This window comes from Pituophis catenifer, unplaced genomic scaffold (assembly GCF_029215685.1).
Source record: "Pituophis catenifer annectens isolate HBS135680 unplaced genomic scaffold, rPitCat1.0.hap2 SCAF_1, whole genome shotgun sequence".
In the NCBI taxonomy this organism is placed as follows: Eukaryota; Metazoa; Chordata; class Lepidosauria; order Squamata; family Colubridae; genus Pituophis; species Pituophis catenifer.
In genome coordinates, this window is record NW_027256881.1 from 222,636,869 (window position 1) to 222,654,692 (window position 17,824).

Consider the following 17,824-nt stretch of genomic DNA (forward strand, 5'->3'; position numbering starts at 1 on the left):
AGACTTGCAAGATTTTGTTAATGTAGGCTTTAAAGTAGAATTAACATATTTGGTCATGTTTCCTGTCTGATCTACCTACCACAGGAAGGCTGACATAAACCAGGTCATTTGAATCTTGTCTTATTCCCATTAATACTCACTAGTTTTCTGCAATGCTGGAATCTGAATTTGTATAATCACCCGGGTGACAAAGGAAAATATCTTGTTGCTTAGTGTTTCTTGTGAAAAATGCAATAGTTTGTGTGTTTAGAAATGGGAAAAGAGAAAAATCATGTGACTAAAGAACAGAAGTTTCTAAAAGTCACCACTTTTTAATCAGGCTGACAAAACAGTATTATTTCTAGGAGCATATCAGTCAACATACCTTTTTAAAGTTTAGCTTAGTTTCTCAGGTTTTTTCCCCCAAGAGAAAAGCTGCTCATTTCCTAAAACCCTTAATAATAAATGTATTTGTAAATTATACAGCAAACAGGGATTATGAAATAGGTTTAAAATAAACCTATCGTAATATATTCGTGTAATATTTTAATTTTCCTTTCTGTAAATCATTCAACAAAACTGAATCCTAAAAAACATAATTTTTCTCTCTGCTCAAACACAGGTTTACACTACTAATGGCAAGCATTTTAAACACACTTAGAAAATTGAAACTCGGTTCAAACAGTACAGTAATCTACAGATTTTTAGGGACTGTTTGTCAAGAAATAACTGGCTTGGCTCACTTATAATTCAAAAATCACAGTAGTTGGAATCATGCTCAGCTCAAACCCCATTTAGAGGTTTGGTGTGAACCCATCTTACATCTTTTTGAAAGGCTACTACTACACAGTATTGTGGGTTGTTGATACTGCCTATTATAGGTTCAATAAAATGCATTATATCCTACACAACAAAATAAGCATAATTTGTACATTTACATCACAGAAGCACTAGCCATAATTTTTATGCCAATACAAAGTATGAAAACATAACATGTAATTTACCTGATAATCAGCACTTTGAGATTATATGTAATTTTCAAATGCAGAAATCGTAATTGTTTAGAAAATTATTGGTTACACATACATCTTTCCCAAGTGCCCTGTATTTATTTTCTAAGAATTTATAAGATAGCCTTAGAACATAGATATCTAGAGTTTTTTAAATCATCAGAGAACACCAATAGTAGAATGAAGGTAAATAATTCTATCAACAATGTTAGTTTCCGTTGTTGATAGATTTATTCTCTGATCTTAAAAATCCACGACTGTGGATAATTTCCTAACTTTTAGAGCAGACACTGAAGGAAATTTGAGGTGGGGAGGGGGGGATTGTAATGGGTAGAAGGAAGTCTGTTAAAATTTAAGATTACTTGCATTTCTCCTGTTGTCTAAATTTCCGGTAATCTCTTGCTGGGATCCAACCCAATTAAGTGTTCTATGCATTTAAGCTGTTAGTAAAATTTAACCAGGTTAGGTCCATCAGACCCTATGCTCCAGCTAAAATATCTTGATACCCACAGAAGTTAATATGGGTATATGATGGCATATGGAAGTTTGTGTTGCGGTTGTTTTTCAAATTAGAAGCCTAAGAAGAAAAGGTTAAATGAATCAACCAGGATAGTAAATTCCTCCCAAAATGTTGTCTAGCTCTGATCAAGTAAGGAGCACTATATGGAATATTCCAGAGGCTAATTCCTGGATCATTCAGCAGCCTTTCTTTACCTACAGAAACCATTACACAATTTAACTGCAAGTATCTGTTTCTCTCCCACCAGTTCCTTTCCTGGAGTTAGGTAGCAGACACTCCCTTTCTCAGTTTCACTTATTTTAGGGAAAATCTGTCCTTGTAATGTAGGACAAGTTGAGATTTTAGCACATGTCTTTTTGTACACTTGTTTTATCAAGACATCTATTTCTTTACTACTGACTAATATACCAGCGAGGATTGTTCTATTTTACTTCTTTTGGCAGATAAAGGTTCAGTTCTACAAAACATTTTCAAATTTTGAATTGGGGCTTATAGATTCTGCCAATTGATACTTCAAGATTTGGCCCAGCAGCAAATTAACTAGGTCTAGAGATTATTTGACATATGCTGATATTATGCTATTACTTTTTCTGTCATGTTTATATTTTATACTTATATACACACAAGCACATTTATAGAGGCTAAGGTTCTGGCCTACACACTGAGTTCTAGGTCTCCCTTAGGTATGAAAATCAGCTGGGTGACTTTGGGCCAATCACTCACAGTTTAGCCAATCTCCCAGGGTAGTTGTTGAGCAGGCAAGAACATTAGGTATGTTCATAAACTTGAGTTGGCATAAAGTGGGATAAAATATATTAACAACGTCTTCCTCATTAAGTTATTAAGAGACCAACTGTATTAAATGCTGCATAAACTTAAGTGACAATAGTAAAAAATAAAGAAAAAAAAACATCTACACAGTATTTCTGTGTGCCCTTGTGCCAGGCACTATACAGAACTACCTGACACCATTCACACCTTATTAACTGATTAATATAAAGCTTTAGATACAAACTAACTTTCAGCATTTTTCAGAAATACTGAGAAAGGGGAAAAGCTTACAATCTTTTGGGCGCCAGGCAGGGGTGAAATTCACTTGCCTTCGCTACCGGTTCGCAAATGTGAGTGTGTGTGCCTCCTCCACTCATGCACAGAGCCTTCTGTGCATGCGCAGAGGGTCAAAAATGGGATGTGATGATATCCTGGTGGGTGGGCGGAGCCTCCTGCCGCTGATACTACCAGTTTGCCTGAGCAGGATAGAACTGGCTGAATTTCACCACTAGCGCCAGGGGCCGGTTCCATGGAGAGATGCTTTTCTGCTGACCGGAGGGGATGTGGTTTTGTGTGCTGTCTGCATCCTGTGGATGGGGCTTCACTTGTTTGCACGGCTCAGTATTGGTCCATGGACCAGGGACCCCTGGTATACATTGTAGGTATCAACTGTCTTTTCAGCTTCAGGAGAGATTCAATTTTTATTTATATAGAGAGCTTTTGCCAAAATATTTTGAATCTGTAGATTTTTAAAAAAAGTAGCAGGGAAAAATATATTTAAGATTCTGAATTTCTAATTTTGTAAACAGGTTCACTTAGATGGTCAAACAAAGCCTTATTGTTTCTTGTGAAATAACTATTTATTCTCCACTCCTAAGTGTACTTTGTATTATAGTTGTTTATATTACTTATTCCACAGTTGTGCTGACTAGAGAGCAACTGTGCATTTACATTTATTGGTTATCAGTTTAGCGTATTGTAAGAACTCAGTCAACTGTGGCCGATTCAACGATCTATAGTTAAATAGATATAGTTTAGCATGCTGGATCTAGAAACAGGCTTCATAAAACATGCAAAGAATAACAAGATACACATATTAAAGCAAATTATAATGAATGGCTTAATAATCATCCACCTTGTCTAAAACATATCCTGGCTCAATAAGCAGTTGTAAAAGGTGTCTCTCTCTCTCTTCAGGCAAAACCCATCCGAGGGGGAATTCACAGAGAACCCCTTAATAAATGCAATATTAGTTCAGAAGCAGTCAAAAGTCACAAAGGCAACATCCACTCAGCATCTTCTCCCTAATCTCTGTGGGGAATTTTAGAAAGACCAACCAACAAACCCTGAACAACTCAGGGAGGAGAGCAACATGCTTGCTTTAACCGGACGCGAGTAACCTGTCTTCAAATCCACCTTTGTTGGGTGGTTTAAAGTGCCTCCTCGCCGTTTTAGGAACTACTAACCTTTGCACCTTGGGAAGCAGCAGCAACACTTCGCAAGAAACCAGCCCCAGCAAGACGTGCTGGTGTACGCAGCTTGTTTCCCCTCCTTCATTCCGCCTGGGAGACAACCATGTCAAATCGAGCAAGTAGCCGCCGAGTGCCCCCGGGTCATTCCACGCGACTGATTCCGCAATATCTCACGGAAAGTGAGAGGGGAAGGGGAGAGGGGAAAAAAAAAAAAAACACCCTACCCCGCGAAAGGGAGGAGCTTTCGGACAAGAGAGGCGGGCTCACGGCCACAACCCCAGCTGGTGGTTATCTGCCCGAGCTTGCAACAACGTGGGCTCTGAAGCAACATTGTGCAATACCGCGCCAGGGAGCAAAGCACGCCTATTATCAGTCGCGAAGCTTTTTCTTTTTCTTTATGCCTGAAGTTCGAATGCACTTCAATGAATTACTCTGTGATTTAGTAAAAGGACAATGGACTGCCCCCCCACCCCAAACGTTGCAATAATAATAATAATAATAATAATAATAATAATAATAATAATAATAATAATAATAATAATAATAATAATAGTAGGCAGCGTTGTCCTTCGGATTGGATCCACCTAACTAAGCCGATTGTTTCAAGATCTTGTGATCAATCCCCTAGAAGGGAACTTTTGGGAGGGATTTTATTGGGAAAGAAAAGAAAAGAAAAGAAATCCACCCCCCCCCCCGATTCGTTTTCTGGAGAAATCGTGGTCAAGGAACTAATATTTTAAGTGCGTGGAGCTAAGCGTTGTAATTGAGAAATCTTTCAGAGGGAATGTTATAGGGGTAGGTGCTGCACCTGTAGTACAGAAAACCAAAAATGTCCCCAATGTTCAGATGCGGTAGAGAAGTCACCTGATAAGCAGGCAACTCAAATCTAGAGTAAAGGTAAAAGTATTCTCCCATCCAGTCGTGTCCGACTCTAGGGGGCGCTGTTTATCTCCGTTTCCTAGCCGAGGGAGAATAGCTGGTAATAAATCCCATTCAAATCTTTTTCCAAAGGATCCCTCCTTCCCCAATTTCCCTATGTAAGTATGTATGTATATTATGGAGAATATTTAAAAACATTTCTTGGGAATAGCTGGCAGGAAGTTCACAAACGGTGTGATCATGTGTCTGTGGGATGATGTTATCTGAGCCAGTTGCCCAGCGTCGTTTCACGTTTGCATAATTCATTCAACCCTTTCAGTGATTCACTTAAAAATCGTGGTAAAAGCAGTTGTAAAATGGGGTACGACTCATTGAACAACAGTTTTGCTTAGCAATGGAAATTTTGATTGCAATTGTGGCCGTAAATTGCGGACTACATGTAGTTCCTTCATTATTTCACTTTCAGTGAATCTAATCTGTGAATTACGGTTTTAAGAGCCTGGCAAACGTTTCTTAGTAATGTCTCTGCTCAGCATTTTAGAAGGAAAACTGTCAACCTTTGCTGTGATTCTTTGCCACTCCCTTCCTTATTTATACTCCTTATTTTATCTATTTGAAGAATACCACAGGGAGCTGTTTGCTTTTCTTAGTTTGTTATGGTATGATGTTTCTGGACCATAAATTCCTTTGGAATGTCCTTAATAAATGGCAGCATTACATTAGGATTGGTCATTGCTACAACTGACTCAGCACTGCATTTCTGACAACTCACAGAAATTAGGTGAGAAAGCTTGCTTTTGTCATAAAAAAAATAGGGGAGAAAACCTTCAACTGTTTAATCATGCACACTAGGGGATTACACCTATTTTAAGAGGAAGAATATCAAGATAAATCATGGTTTGTTTGCCTGATCATAATTAGCTGAGTTCCTAGATCGCACTATGTTGTAAACTATGAGTTATAAACCTACAGTGATTGGGTTTTCACAACATGCTAAGCCAATCTACCATGCAATTTTAACTTAATGGGATATCTGAACCCAGTAAGTGGTTGATTGTTACTCAGTGCGCACAATGACACCTACACTTTTGATCAAATGGAAGTAAATATGAAACATTAGCACACGTTCAAAAAAATGAAAAATGAAGTTTGGCAAGGCACCATATTTTACCCTAGTGTCTTTGACTGAGTTGCTAGTTTCTTGAAAGAATTAAGAAATTAATATTCCTTTGCATGCTACAATTGCCAATGATGATAGTTTACAGCCTATAAGTCTCAAGAAAGAATTAATATGTCCTATGAACAATACAATTTTAGATCTTGCTCTTATCTAGTGATCATCTGGATTTTGGTAGCCCACAGCTGGTAGCCTAGTCCTATTGATCTAATGTATCTTCATTAACTGTTTGGTATAAGTAGTTTGCTAGTCTTTTGTCAGAGGCAAAAAGTAGTTGAATATTTCATGCATGGAGATTTATCAAATGACAATATTTAATTTTCTGATTCTTGCTAGTGACATATGATTCTGTATCAGAAGGAACAACACAATCTTTTCATCTAAACTGATTCACCTGCCCCCCACCCCATCCCAATACCAAACCCATCAGCTCACACATTTTCCTTTCTAATAAATAGGCTGTGCATTTTGGCGATTCCTCACCCTTTAATGACCAAATAGCTACCTGTCTTTTATTCCCATAGGTTGAAAGCAGCCAAGAATTACATTCATTTGAACCAACCAGATCATGAAAACACAAATGCTACGTCACTACTTCATTAAAATAAGATGATGAAAACATGAAAAAAGTTCCAGTGGGACACCTGCCTCAAGCAAGCTACTTTTTCCAATAACTGAATGCAAATTGCCAGCATCCATGTGCCCTGTTTTGCACAAGAAAGGGGAAGCATAATGCATCATTGTTGAATTTTGAGGAAGTGTACAGGTGGCAAAAATTATCCTGGAAACATACAGGAAGGCCAGTGGGTTTCTTGGACGGTAAACAACACTTTCAGTAAAGCTAGATGGTCATTTTTGGGCCAGTGGAAAGATTCCAAATAACAAGTTTCCTCAGTAAATTATGGAGGGATAAGCAAAACAAAAAACAAAACCCCAACAACACCACCAACTAAGCAAGCAAGCTCATGCTACAGTTATGTTAAACTTCAGTGCAACATTTCCTGGAAAGTATACTAGTTACTGGCTGAGCAATCTAACCAAACCGGCTGTTTAATTTTGCAACAGACATATTGCTTATAGAATTGAATTTGCATGATGATACATGGTTTAAGAGGAAAGCAATGGGTATTTGAAAATACCCACCTCTTTCCTCATATCAGGGTGGGATAAGCTGCCTCTGTAAGGGTGAGAAGTACAATGTCTTTCCTGTAGTCAAAGCAGGGCATCTGTTTAAAAGGAAATGTCAGCAATTGCTCCTTTGCCTGCCTTTCCGTCCAATATAGCAATGACAGGTCATATCATCCTGCACCACCCTTTGAATTTCATTACTCTATAAACTCCACTTAAAAAGAACAACACGTCCTCACAATAGGCTTTCAATAGGTGTATACCTATAAAGTACCATTCTATCCACCAGACTGACAATGAAAACAAACAAAGCTACATTATAGCTGGAAGTGATGGCCTACTTCACACAACACACTTAAGGTTGATTATGATTGCTTGCACAGTCAGCCAGAGGTTTAAACTTTGATTTGGCCTTTTTTTTTCTTTTAGCAATCAATCGAATTTTTCTCAAGAACCTGGGATAGGGAGATTTTTTTTTTCATGGCATTGAAAGTATCACCTTGGGATGTAAGCTGTTCCACGGAAGACTGCCTTTTGCAATTGACTGATACTGATTTTTGTCAGTGCTAGATGCACCCAAGCGCCTATTGCTATTGCTACTATCTTTGCTTTCTTTTGCCATAGTCATTCTATTTCTTTTTGCAGGTCTTTATAATTTTACCCAGTTCCTTCTCTTTTCTTCTGATGTCTCCAGGTACTGCAATGTCCACTATCCAGACTTTTTTTGTCTTTCTTCTCAACAATTGTCAGATCTGAAGTATTGTGTGGCACATGCTTGTTTGTTTGAATTCTAACGTCCCAGAGTACTTTAGCGTCTTTATTTTGATCTTACTTTGTCTATTTTGTGGTCCCACCAGTTCTTGCTTGCTGCAAAAGGTATTTCTTGCAGATATTCAAATGTTGCTACTTTATGCTATTGTTTCTCATCAATCTGTTGATTGTTTTGCAGCAACTAACCAGATGGTCATTGTTTCCTGTCTTTGGTTTATTTTTATTATGGTTCGTTGCACTCAGTCATGTGTTTAGACATATGTTTAGACTGGGTTTGGCATTTTATCCAGCTATCAAGTCCTTCCCAAGGACCTAGGATAGAGAGATGTTGTTCTCTGATGATGTTAAAGGTATTGTCAGATGATGTAAGCTAGGGGTGTCAAACTGGCGGGCCGTGGGCTGGATGCATCATGTGCAGGCCATACCCAGCCCAGCTCCGTGAAGGGAAAAAAAGTCACAATATGTCACATGATTGCAACGTGACTTGACAAATTTGCCACCCGTGATGTAAGCTGTTCCAAATAAAGCTGCCTTTTGCAATTGACTGGCGGTGATTTTACCGATGGTATTCAAGTGGTGCTCCAAATATTTTCAGATTATACCCAAGTTGCCTTTCTCTATTGATAATTTACTTTCTTTTGCAATAGTCGTTCTACATTTATTTGCAGAGCCTTGTATTTTGTGATCTTCTCCAGTTCTTTCTATTCTGCTGTCTCCAGGTACTGTTTTATTATTATTTTGGACTTAGCCATTGTAGTTTGCAACCATGGGTTTGGGTTTAATGTCTTCCCTGAGCCCTGGGTAAAAGTCCTGTATACCTCTTTACATTTGGAGGAAAGCTAGTTGCTACTTAAAGTCTTTTGGGGCTTCTTAATTTGTGAAAGAGAATTTTTATTTAAGTGAGATTTATTACATCAGCGCTGAAGAACTTTTAATTTTAGGATTTAGCTACTGACCCTGTTGAAAGCCCTATGTATTATTTTTGGATATGGTTAGCTACAAAGCCAACTAGTTCAGGGCTTTCTGATCTACTATACCATATAATCCAGATCAAAAATTATTATAAAAGAAAATATGGAACTATTATTAATAAATGGCAAGCTACTGTAAGAATAATCATAGTGGTTTGAAGTGGTATTCAATGGTATAGACGTGGCATTCAGCCGGTTCAGACCAGTTCGAGCGAACTGGTAGTGACGACTGCAGGTTGGCCTGCCCACCTGCCCCGACATAATGCCGTCCTATTTAGCCATGTTTCCGAGACTGGGCGCATGCGCGGAAGGCGCGTGTGTGAGCAAAGTGCATGCGCAGAAGTTCAGGCTCATGTGCAGAAGGTGCGGCTTGTGCGTGTGAAGCGAGTGCGCTTCACTCACACCGGGGGTGAACCGGTGGTAAGAATATGAGAAACCCACCGCTGGTTTGAACTCAAAATAGACATCTTTGTGAATAAATTAAACCCTGATAGTTTTCTAAGGCTTGTTAACCCAATCAAGCATATGAAGTGTAAAAAAATGATGATGTGTACTCTCTTTGTTTCTAGGCTTCTTCTTCCATGGGTCATGGCTAAGATACTGAATTAGAATTAGGAAACCTATCCAACCTCAGCTCTGGAAGTTCACTGGATGACTGAGCAAGTGACTCACTCTCAGCCCAACCTACCTTATGGACCATTATTCTAGACAAAAACCAGAAGGCATGCCATATATACCTGCTTTGAGCTCTTAGAAAGATAAACATAAAAAATAAAGTGACTTTCTTCACCCAGCACCTGAATTTTAAAATGGGTATATTTGGTTTTGGCTAACCACCTTATGTGTCCCATATGAACACAACATCGAGAAGAACCATGTTTAGTGCAAAATACATTGGGTGCCTGCTATAGAAGAAAGAAGGACCTTGAACAATGGAGAAGATTATTATAGAGATTGAGAGCTACAAGGTGGGACATGCTAGAGAATCCAATTTGCTGGTTAGTTTGGGGGTGCTTTCTCAGTGTAGCTGGGGTTAGTACTATTGTGAGGCAAAATGGGTCTGAAGCAGAGCTGAAGAAGTTCACTGTGAAGAAGTTGGAATGCTGAAGTCATCAGCTGACGTAGGATGGAAGGTTAGGGTTTCTCTAAGTTGCAATTTCCTTGTAATGGCTGCCCTTGGGCTGTGCTATGAACTGGTGAGGAGGTCTCTATTCTCTGGTTTTATGAAATTGCATAGGTGTTGCCTGGGGGCAGGCAAGGAAGGTCAATTTAAATGTGATGGGATTAGACAAAAAGAGGAACTGATTTTGACTCCTGTCCTATCTAAAAGACAGGGGAGAGGGAAGGTTGCAGTCTCTTTGTTAATTTTATTTTCTCCACAGGACAATAAAATATCCCAGTTTGACTTCTATATTTTGAGTTAAAGAAGACAGAAGTATTAATGTGTTTTCTTTTTTCAAAGTGTATTGGTGAGGGGAAACTATCATTAAGTAAAAATTGATAGCTCTGCTAGAATTCTTCTTCCTGACAAACTAGGTTTGTTCTTGTTTTAGAATATGCAAAGATCTTTGTTTTGTCTGATGAAGCGTTCAATCAGATGGGGTTAAAAGTGGGAGAATCTACATAGAGTTTGACAATATAACTGAAAAGTTATTGAAGTCCATGACTTCTGCTATTATTAACATTGTTGGAAGCGTTTGAAAGAGATGCTTCACAAAGAGTGAGAATACAATGAAACCCTTCTCTTCAGATTGTTAAAGCTGCTGCATTTTGAGCATGAGCCTTGCAACAGGTTGCTCAGTTCTAAATTTTATGCTATTGAGTATTTCCCTTTTTTAAAAACGTTTATTCATTATTTCATTGAATAACCGTTACTGATAATTTCCTAGCAGTGTAACTCGAGAGTGCCCTCTTGTGTGGAGAATGAAGAATAGCACATTAATCTGACGGAAAGTGGCATGGATTGGCAATCATGAGAGTTGAAAATAGTTCAAGAGGGGCTTTGTCTAAAAGTACAAACACATTTTGTGCATGTGTATGTTTATGTGTGAGAGAGAATGAGTATTTTTATGTTCATGTGACTGCAAAACAGTTATGGAGATAAAAAGTTCTGCACATTATATTGGAAATAAACATGAGATAAATATATTAATTACAAGCATTTCCTATTTTACAGAGAAGACTCAAAATGTTAGAACACATCTTTGGTCCTTTTCCTAATCAAGCTATCATTCCCAACAATGTCTAATTACAGTGAAGAAGACCTTTAGTAAAATACATGCAATATATGCAATCAAATTGGCCTTTTTTCCAATACTCTTATCTATTCATTTAAGATCCCAAAACATGAAATGCAAATTTCATGCAGAAAAAAGGATTAAAAGAGAAAAATAATTTTAAAATGCTTATGATCTAAGAAGACACAATTTAGTTTATGGAGTGTAGTGTCTGTTCTCCTAGTTTCACTGCCAGACTGGCAATGGCTTAGAGTTTTAGCATCTTGTTAGAAATAAATGATGGAGTTTACTTCTTATTTCTTGTTAGATTTTTTTTTGTATTTTAGCAAGGGGGGGGCTGTAATTCATGCTCCTTCCATATATTTATAGTAAAATAAAAGAATATGTTTTATAACTGAAGAACTAATGGGCATGTGTGTTGAAGTTACAATTATTCCATTGCTTATCTTGCACTATGAATTCTCTGTGAGTATGAGTTTCATGGTTTCAGAGATAACATGTGGAAAATTTCTTTTCTCAAGGAGAAAGAGTTAATGGTTGGGGTCAGTAGGTCAGATACCTACTGAAACTATACTCTTCTTCGACAAAGTGACAAATTAGTGGACCAGAGAAATGCTGTGCATATAATTTATTTGGACTTTAATAAGGCATTTGATAAAGTAGACCACAACCTACTACAGTACTTGAAAAGATAGAAAAATGTGAATTGGACAAACTAATTGGCTGACCAACGGTACTCAGTGCATAGTCCATACTGGAATTGCATCTACATGGAGGGAAGTATGCAGTGAAATACCTCTAGGTTCTGCCTCAATATCTTCATCAATGATTTAGATGAGGGGATATAAGGAGAACTCATCAAACCTACAGATGACATCAAGCTGGGGGAAATAGCCAATATCCCAGAAAGTAAGTCAAAATACAAAAGAATCTCAACAGACTTGAACACTGGGCTCTGTCTAACAAAATGACATTCAGCGATGAGAAAAATAAGGTTTTACAATTAGGCAAGAAAATCCAAATGCACAGATATAGAATAGGTGGTACCTGGCTCAGTAGTAATAACTGTGAGAAAGATCTTGGCATCCTAATGGACAATCACTTAAATATGAACTAACAGTGTGCTGCAGCCACCAAAAAAGCCAATACAGTCATTAGACTGCATTGACAAGAGGGATAGAATCAAAACCACATGAAGTGTTAGTACCACTTTATAATGCCTTGATAAGACCACACTTGGAATATTGTATCCAGGTTTGATTGCCATGATACAAAAAGGTGTTGAAACTCTAGAAAGAGTGCAGAGAAGAGCAGTAAAGATGATTAGGGGACTGGAGGCTAAAACATTTGAAAGGCTGCAGGAATGTGCAGGTTGTCCAGTCCTAAGAAGTGACATGATACGGGTGTTCCAATATTTGAAGGGCTGCCAGAAAAAAGTGGGGGGGGGATGTCAACCTATTCTCTAAAGTACAATGAATGGAAATTAATCAAGGAGAGAACAAACCTAAAAACAGAACAATTGATCAGTGGAATGGTTTGCCTTCAGAAGTTATGGGTACTCCAACATTGGAGGTTTTTAAGAAGAGATTGGACAGCCATTTGTCTGAAATGGTAGGGTTTCCTGCTTGAGCAGGGGGCTGGACAAGAAGACCTCCATGGTCCCTTCCAACTCTGTTATTCTGTTAAGTGCTATAATTTTTCTTTTATGTAAGTGCATGTAAGGATAGATGGATATAACTGTTTTAAAGGGAACTCTTATTTGCAAGTCGGTAAAAGGAGTTAATTCAGATTTTTTTTTTGTTGCTTTTCACTATTCGTTTTTCTGCCAGATTCTTTTTCCAAGTCAAAAGCTGCTTTTCTTCTTCCTGACTTCCCTAACCTGCTTCCACTTTGCTTGCTTTTGAAATAGCTAATTCAAAATCCCAAATATTGTTATCCATTTAAAAAAAAATTGTGTTAATGATAATTACTATTTAAGATTTTTCTTTTGTCAATGTTGCAAGGAGAAGCCAATCAGTTCTATCCAGAAAGAGAGAAGGTGGAATTATAATTGATATTAAGGTTGGCTGATTGGTGCAATGAAATCAGTTTCCCCGGCACAAACAAACAAAACATACACAGATTATCTTCTTCCCTTAGGCAGACAAAGGTGAAAAGATGAATAGATGCATCCAAATGCAGAGAACAATGATTATCAAAACATTTGACCTGACTGATGAAATTTAACTGATTTGATGCTTACCTTTTCCTGATGGGAAGAAGCAGTCCATTTCTACACTGCTCCGGGAATGGGAGATGCAGAGAGCACTGCTGGGGACCAGACCTTCTTGAGGTGGACTCCTTTCTGTGGTCCGTACCAGGCACCAGCCTGGCCGTTCACTTGGCCTTTCCAGTAACTCCACCGTCTGTCCCACCTGAATAGTCAGTTCACTGCTGTGACTGGCAAGAAAATCTTGGAGCACCACAGTTAGTTCACATCCTCCAGACAGCTATGAGGGAAAAAGAAGAAAATAAGAGAAGTAGAGTACATTTGACTGACTATAACAATATCTTAATGAGGTGCGGTGGCCTAGCTGTTAAGATGCTGGGCTTGTCGACCAAAAGTTGGCAATTCGAGACCCAAGCATCGTATGATGGGGTGAGCTTCCGTTCCTGCTTCTACATCTACCAACCTAACAGTTTGAATGCAAGTAGATAAATAGGTACCAGTTCAGTGGGAAGGTAACTGGGTTCCATGTGCCTTGGCATATAGTCATATTGGCCCATGACCCTGGAAACTTCTTCACACAGCCCTCAGGTAGGAAACGTTGATGAGCACAATCCTCTGGAGTCTAACATGACTGTCCAGGGGTAACCTTTACCTTTTTAAAAACAATATATTAGGTTATACTGAACCCTGATACCCAACTACCTTGCTCAGTTTTTTTAAAAAAATCTTAATTTGACTGTTTAGAGCGGGGGTGTTAAACTCCTGGCCTGCAGGCCAGATGTGTCATGTGCTGGCCACACCCATGCCCAGTTTAGCAAACGGGAAAAAAGTCCCGATACGTCATGTGACGATGCCATGATGACGTGAGTTTGACACCCCTGGTTTAGAGTAGGCATACAAATGCAGCCTTGTGTGGTGTGCCAGCACTTTTTGAAATACACTGCTCAAAAAAATAAAGGGAACACAAGCAGAAGACATCCGAGATCTGAATGAATGAAATAGCCTTATTAAATACTTTGTTCGTTACATACAGTAGTTTTATGTTCTCTTTAGTTGTTTGAGCAGTGTATAAACTACTGTATGTAAAGAACAAAGTATTTAATAAGGCTATTTCATTCATTCAGATCTTGGATGTCTTCTGCTTGTGTTCCCTTTATGTTTTTGAGCAGTTTATAATCCATTGTGGCCAAATGTCTCTCTTGCCAAGATGGATATGCTACCAAGGTTATGGAACCACTTCTGTCACAAAATACATGCTGCCAAGTGTCCTCCAACACCTTAGGACTCACAAACAATGTCAGCTCCAACTGCTATAGTCACACAGCTAGCTAACAAACAGCTGATCAGTATGCCACCTGTTATTTGTGGATTGTAATTATTTTTAATCTACCAATCTGCCCCTTTCCCTATCTAGGAGTTGTGCAGGCCTGATTTAGAATTAGAGCTAATTATGAGTTACAAATCAAGTTGGATGTTGTTTGCTGTAGTTTTGCACATTCTGTGGCTTCTAAATCCTACTCGAATAGATTATTTACTATCAACTATCAGTGATCTGGGCCAAATCAGAAGTAATGAGTAAAGTTTACTATCAATGAACACCACTCTGGGTGGAAAACTGAATGCTGTTAATTCAAGAGATTTGAACATTCTGACTTTCATATATCATTACTAATAAGGTATTTCTTTTTCTCCTGTGCTAAATGCCACTTAAGGTATAGGTTGAACTATGGCTCTCTAGCTCGTTTGGATTCCAGCCAGATTAATTATACTGATATTCACCAAGTACAGGATGTAGTTTCTAGCAGCTACAAGAAAATCCTTTGGATAATTAATTTTCATTATAACAGCGAGGTAGCATTTCTAACCTCCCTGAAAGAATACCAAGTTTTCCTTTTAGTTCATTTCAACAAGCTGCTGAGTTGCAAACATATTAACAAGTAGTGTGAGTCAGAATCCCATGGTTTGCTCATGTTGAGGAAAAGAAAAATGAGTTTTTTAACTGATTTATTCCTGTGTTGTTGAATTTCCATGTTTCGATAGCAAATGATATCGTTTTAGAAACTGTTTCCCCCTGTATCAGTGATTAATTACATTGACCACCAGGAGACACAGTGTTACTGGTTTCTTCATTATTGGGAGTCGTTAGATATGGGTAGCAGGATGTTGTTTTATGGAATTGAGCTCACATAAATTTGCACTTTAGGTGACTATATATAGTGCATCAGCTTTAGGAATTATCCATGTCATAGCACTCAGCTGTTTCAGGAAGAGTTTTCTGGAAGGGGGTCTGATAGTTTCTATTAATAACTCTTCATTATGGGGTCATAGAGTGCATATTATTAGTTATTTTGTACTAAATCTCCACATTCAATTGCTGAGAAATTCTGTTTTCTTTATGTCTGTTTGTGGGCTTCTGTAAAGGACATAGAGAATGGCCTTGAAAGACAGAAGAAAGAGCTGTTACCAAGGCAACAATCAGACAGATATGGCTTGAGCCTACACCAAGACACTAATTTGAGTAAAAGTCTCAGACACACACACCCAGTTCACACAAAGGCAAAGTCAGGGGACAGAGGAAAGATATTCAGACTTGCAAAATTTTGCTACTACAGCTGTTAAAATAAAAGTTCCTGTCCTATACAGCATTGGTTAGTATGCTATACTAACCAATAACCTACTTTATATTGTTGGCAGGTTCTCATATATGATTGGTTCACCACCACCACTAGCTGTGGTGGACATACACTGAATATGAGGGAATTTACTCTCAGATAAGCACCGTGTAAGTGTATAATGGGGCTACACTCTCAGTCCCTACAAAAGCAACATATTTTTTTATTGATCATATTTATATGGCCACTCATCTCATATGGGATAACTGTGGTGTACAGTACACAAAGCCATAAAATTTAATTTTAAAACATTTCAAAAAGTATCAAAAATTTAATATCATTATAAAAGGCTAAGAGAGAGCATCGAATTGCACACAATGGAGCCACCTAATCAAATCAGCATTCCATTATGACTCTCCAGGCCTATGGACACAATCAAGTTTTAATGGCTGTCCGGAAGGTTAGGAGAGATAAAGCCACTCTCGCATCAGAGAAAATGATGTTCCATAGGTAGGTGCCACAGCAAAATAGGCTCACCTCCTGGTCCTGTCAAGCATCAGGGAGATCAGGAGATTCAGGCAGTTCAAATAAGTATAAAGGTTTATTGTAAACTTAAGCTGCCTACAAGAATCTGACTAACAGTCAAGAGAAATGAGCGGGAGGTAAGAGAGGCATTCAAGGTGGGCTGGATTTAGATTTCTTGCGGGCGCACAGGGACTTGTGATTTATGATGTGTTTGACTCCTCCCTCGGGCTCAGCCTGGTCATCTCCTATAGTTCCTGTCAGATATAGCAATAGCACTTAGACTTATATACCACTTCATAGTGCTTTTACAGCCCTCTCTAACCAGTTTACAGAGTCAGCATATTGTCCCGAACAATCTCATTTTACCCACCTCAGAAGGATGGAAGGCTGAGTCAACCTTCAGCCAGTGAGATTTGAACTGCTGAACTGCAGCTAGCAGTCAGCTCAAGTAGCCTGCAGTACTGCACTCTAACCACTGCGCCACCTCGGCTCTTACAGACATGACTTGCAACATACCTCTTCTGCCAACCCAGATGGGGCAGGAGATGTAATTGGAAAGAGGTGGTCCCTCAAATAATGCAGCCCCATGCCACAAAGGGCATAAAGGTAAAAAAAAAAAACAACCCAGCAACTTGAATTGAACCACATGCTACAAAATGCAAAGAAAACAAAAGCCTATCTGCCAAGTATGAATTTTTCGTACACTTTCATGATTTTATGATAAAAGCACAGACTATGATGACAGTGAAAAATTAACAAGTACAAGTACACAAGTAAATGTTCCTTGCTGTATGCGTATCCATTAACATTTATTCATTTTCCTTAACATCTTTTTCCAGGGCAACCACATATCTGTGTTCAATAAAAGGAGTTAATGTTAACATATAACTGAGCAAAAGCAAACAAGAAAAAAAAATGTGCAGAGTGATGGATCATATGATGGATAGGAAATATCACACGTTGCCAGTATTGTAAAATGTAATTAATTTTCCAGCTAACACCAAGTTCAAATGCTATAACACTGAACAACAAAAATAGCATTTTAAAAAATAGGCTATGGCAGCTTTTCCCAACCTGAGTACCTTCTAGCTATGTGGGCTTCAACCTCCGGAATTTTCAGCAAAGGCCTTACTAGCTGTAAAATGAAAATCCATCTTTCTGGAACTTCTGAAAGACTAGCCTTAATAAAATAGGTGGAGGTGCTAGAGCAGAGATTTTCTGCCAATTTTTCTACCCTTTTGTAAACATTCGTTTAGTGACCATTCAAAGTTACAAAGGCAGTGCAAAAAAATTGACTTATAGCCTGTCATTTATAACTGTTGCAGCATTCCCATGGTCACGTGATCAAAAGTTTAGGTGCTTGGCAACTGGCATGTATTCATGCCAGTTGCACTGTCCTGAGGTCATGTGATCACTATTTGTAATCTTCCCAGCTGGCTCCCAACAAATAAAGGTCGTTGGGAAGCCAGACTGCATGATTCACTTTACAACTATGGGAAAAAGATTGTAAAATGGGGCAAAACTCACTTTTTTTGTTGTTTTTGCTTTAATTTATATGCCGCC

The 17,824-nt window shown here is 38.4% G+C and overlaps 1 protein-coding gene across 1 annotated transcript in view; it reads right to left on the minus strand.

Moving 5' to 3' along the window:
- The window catches only part of KALRN (kalirin RhoGEF kinase), a 537,699-nt gene that overhangs the window by 82,081 nt on the left and 437,794 nt on the right, over positions 1 to 17,824 (minus strand). Inside the window, exon 34 of the mRNA XM_070949954.1 lies at positions 13,158 to 13,404. Coding sequence (XP_070806055.1) covers positions 13,158 to 13,404 — 247 coding nt within the window. The remainder of the gene's footprint in view (positions 1 to 13,157; positions 13,405 to 17,824) is intronic.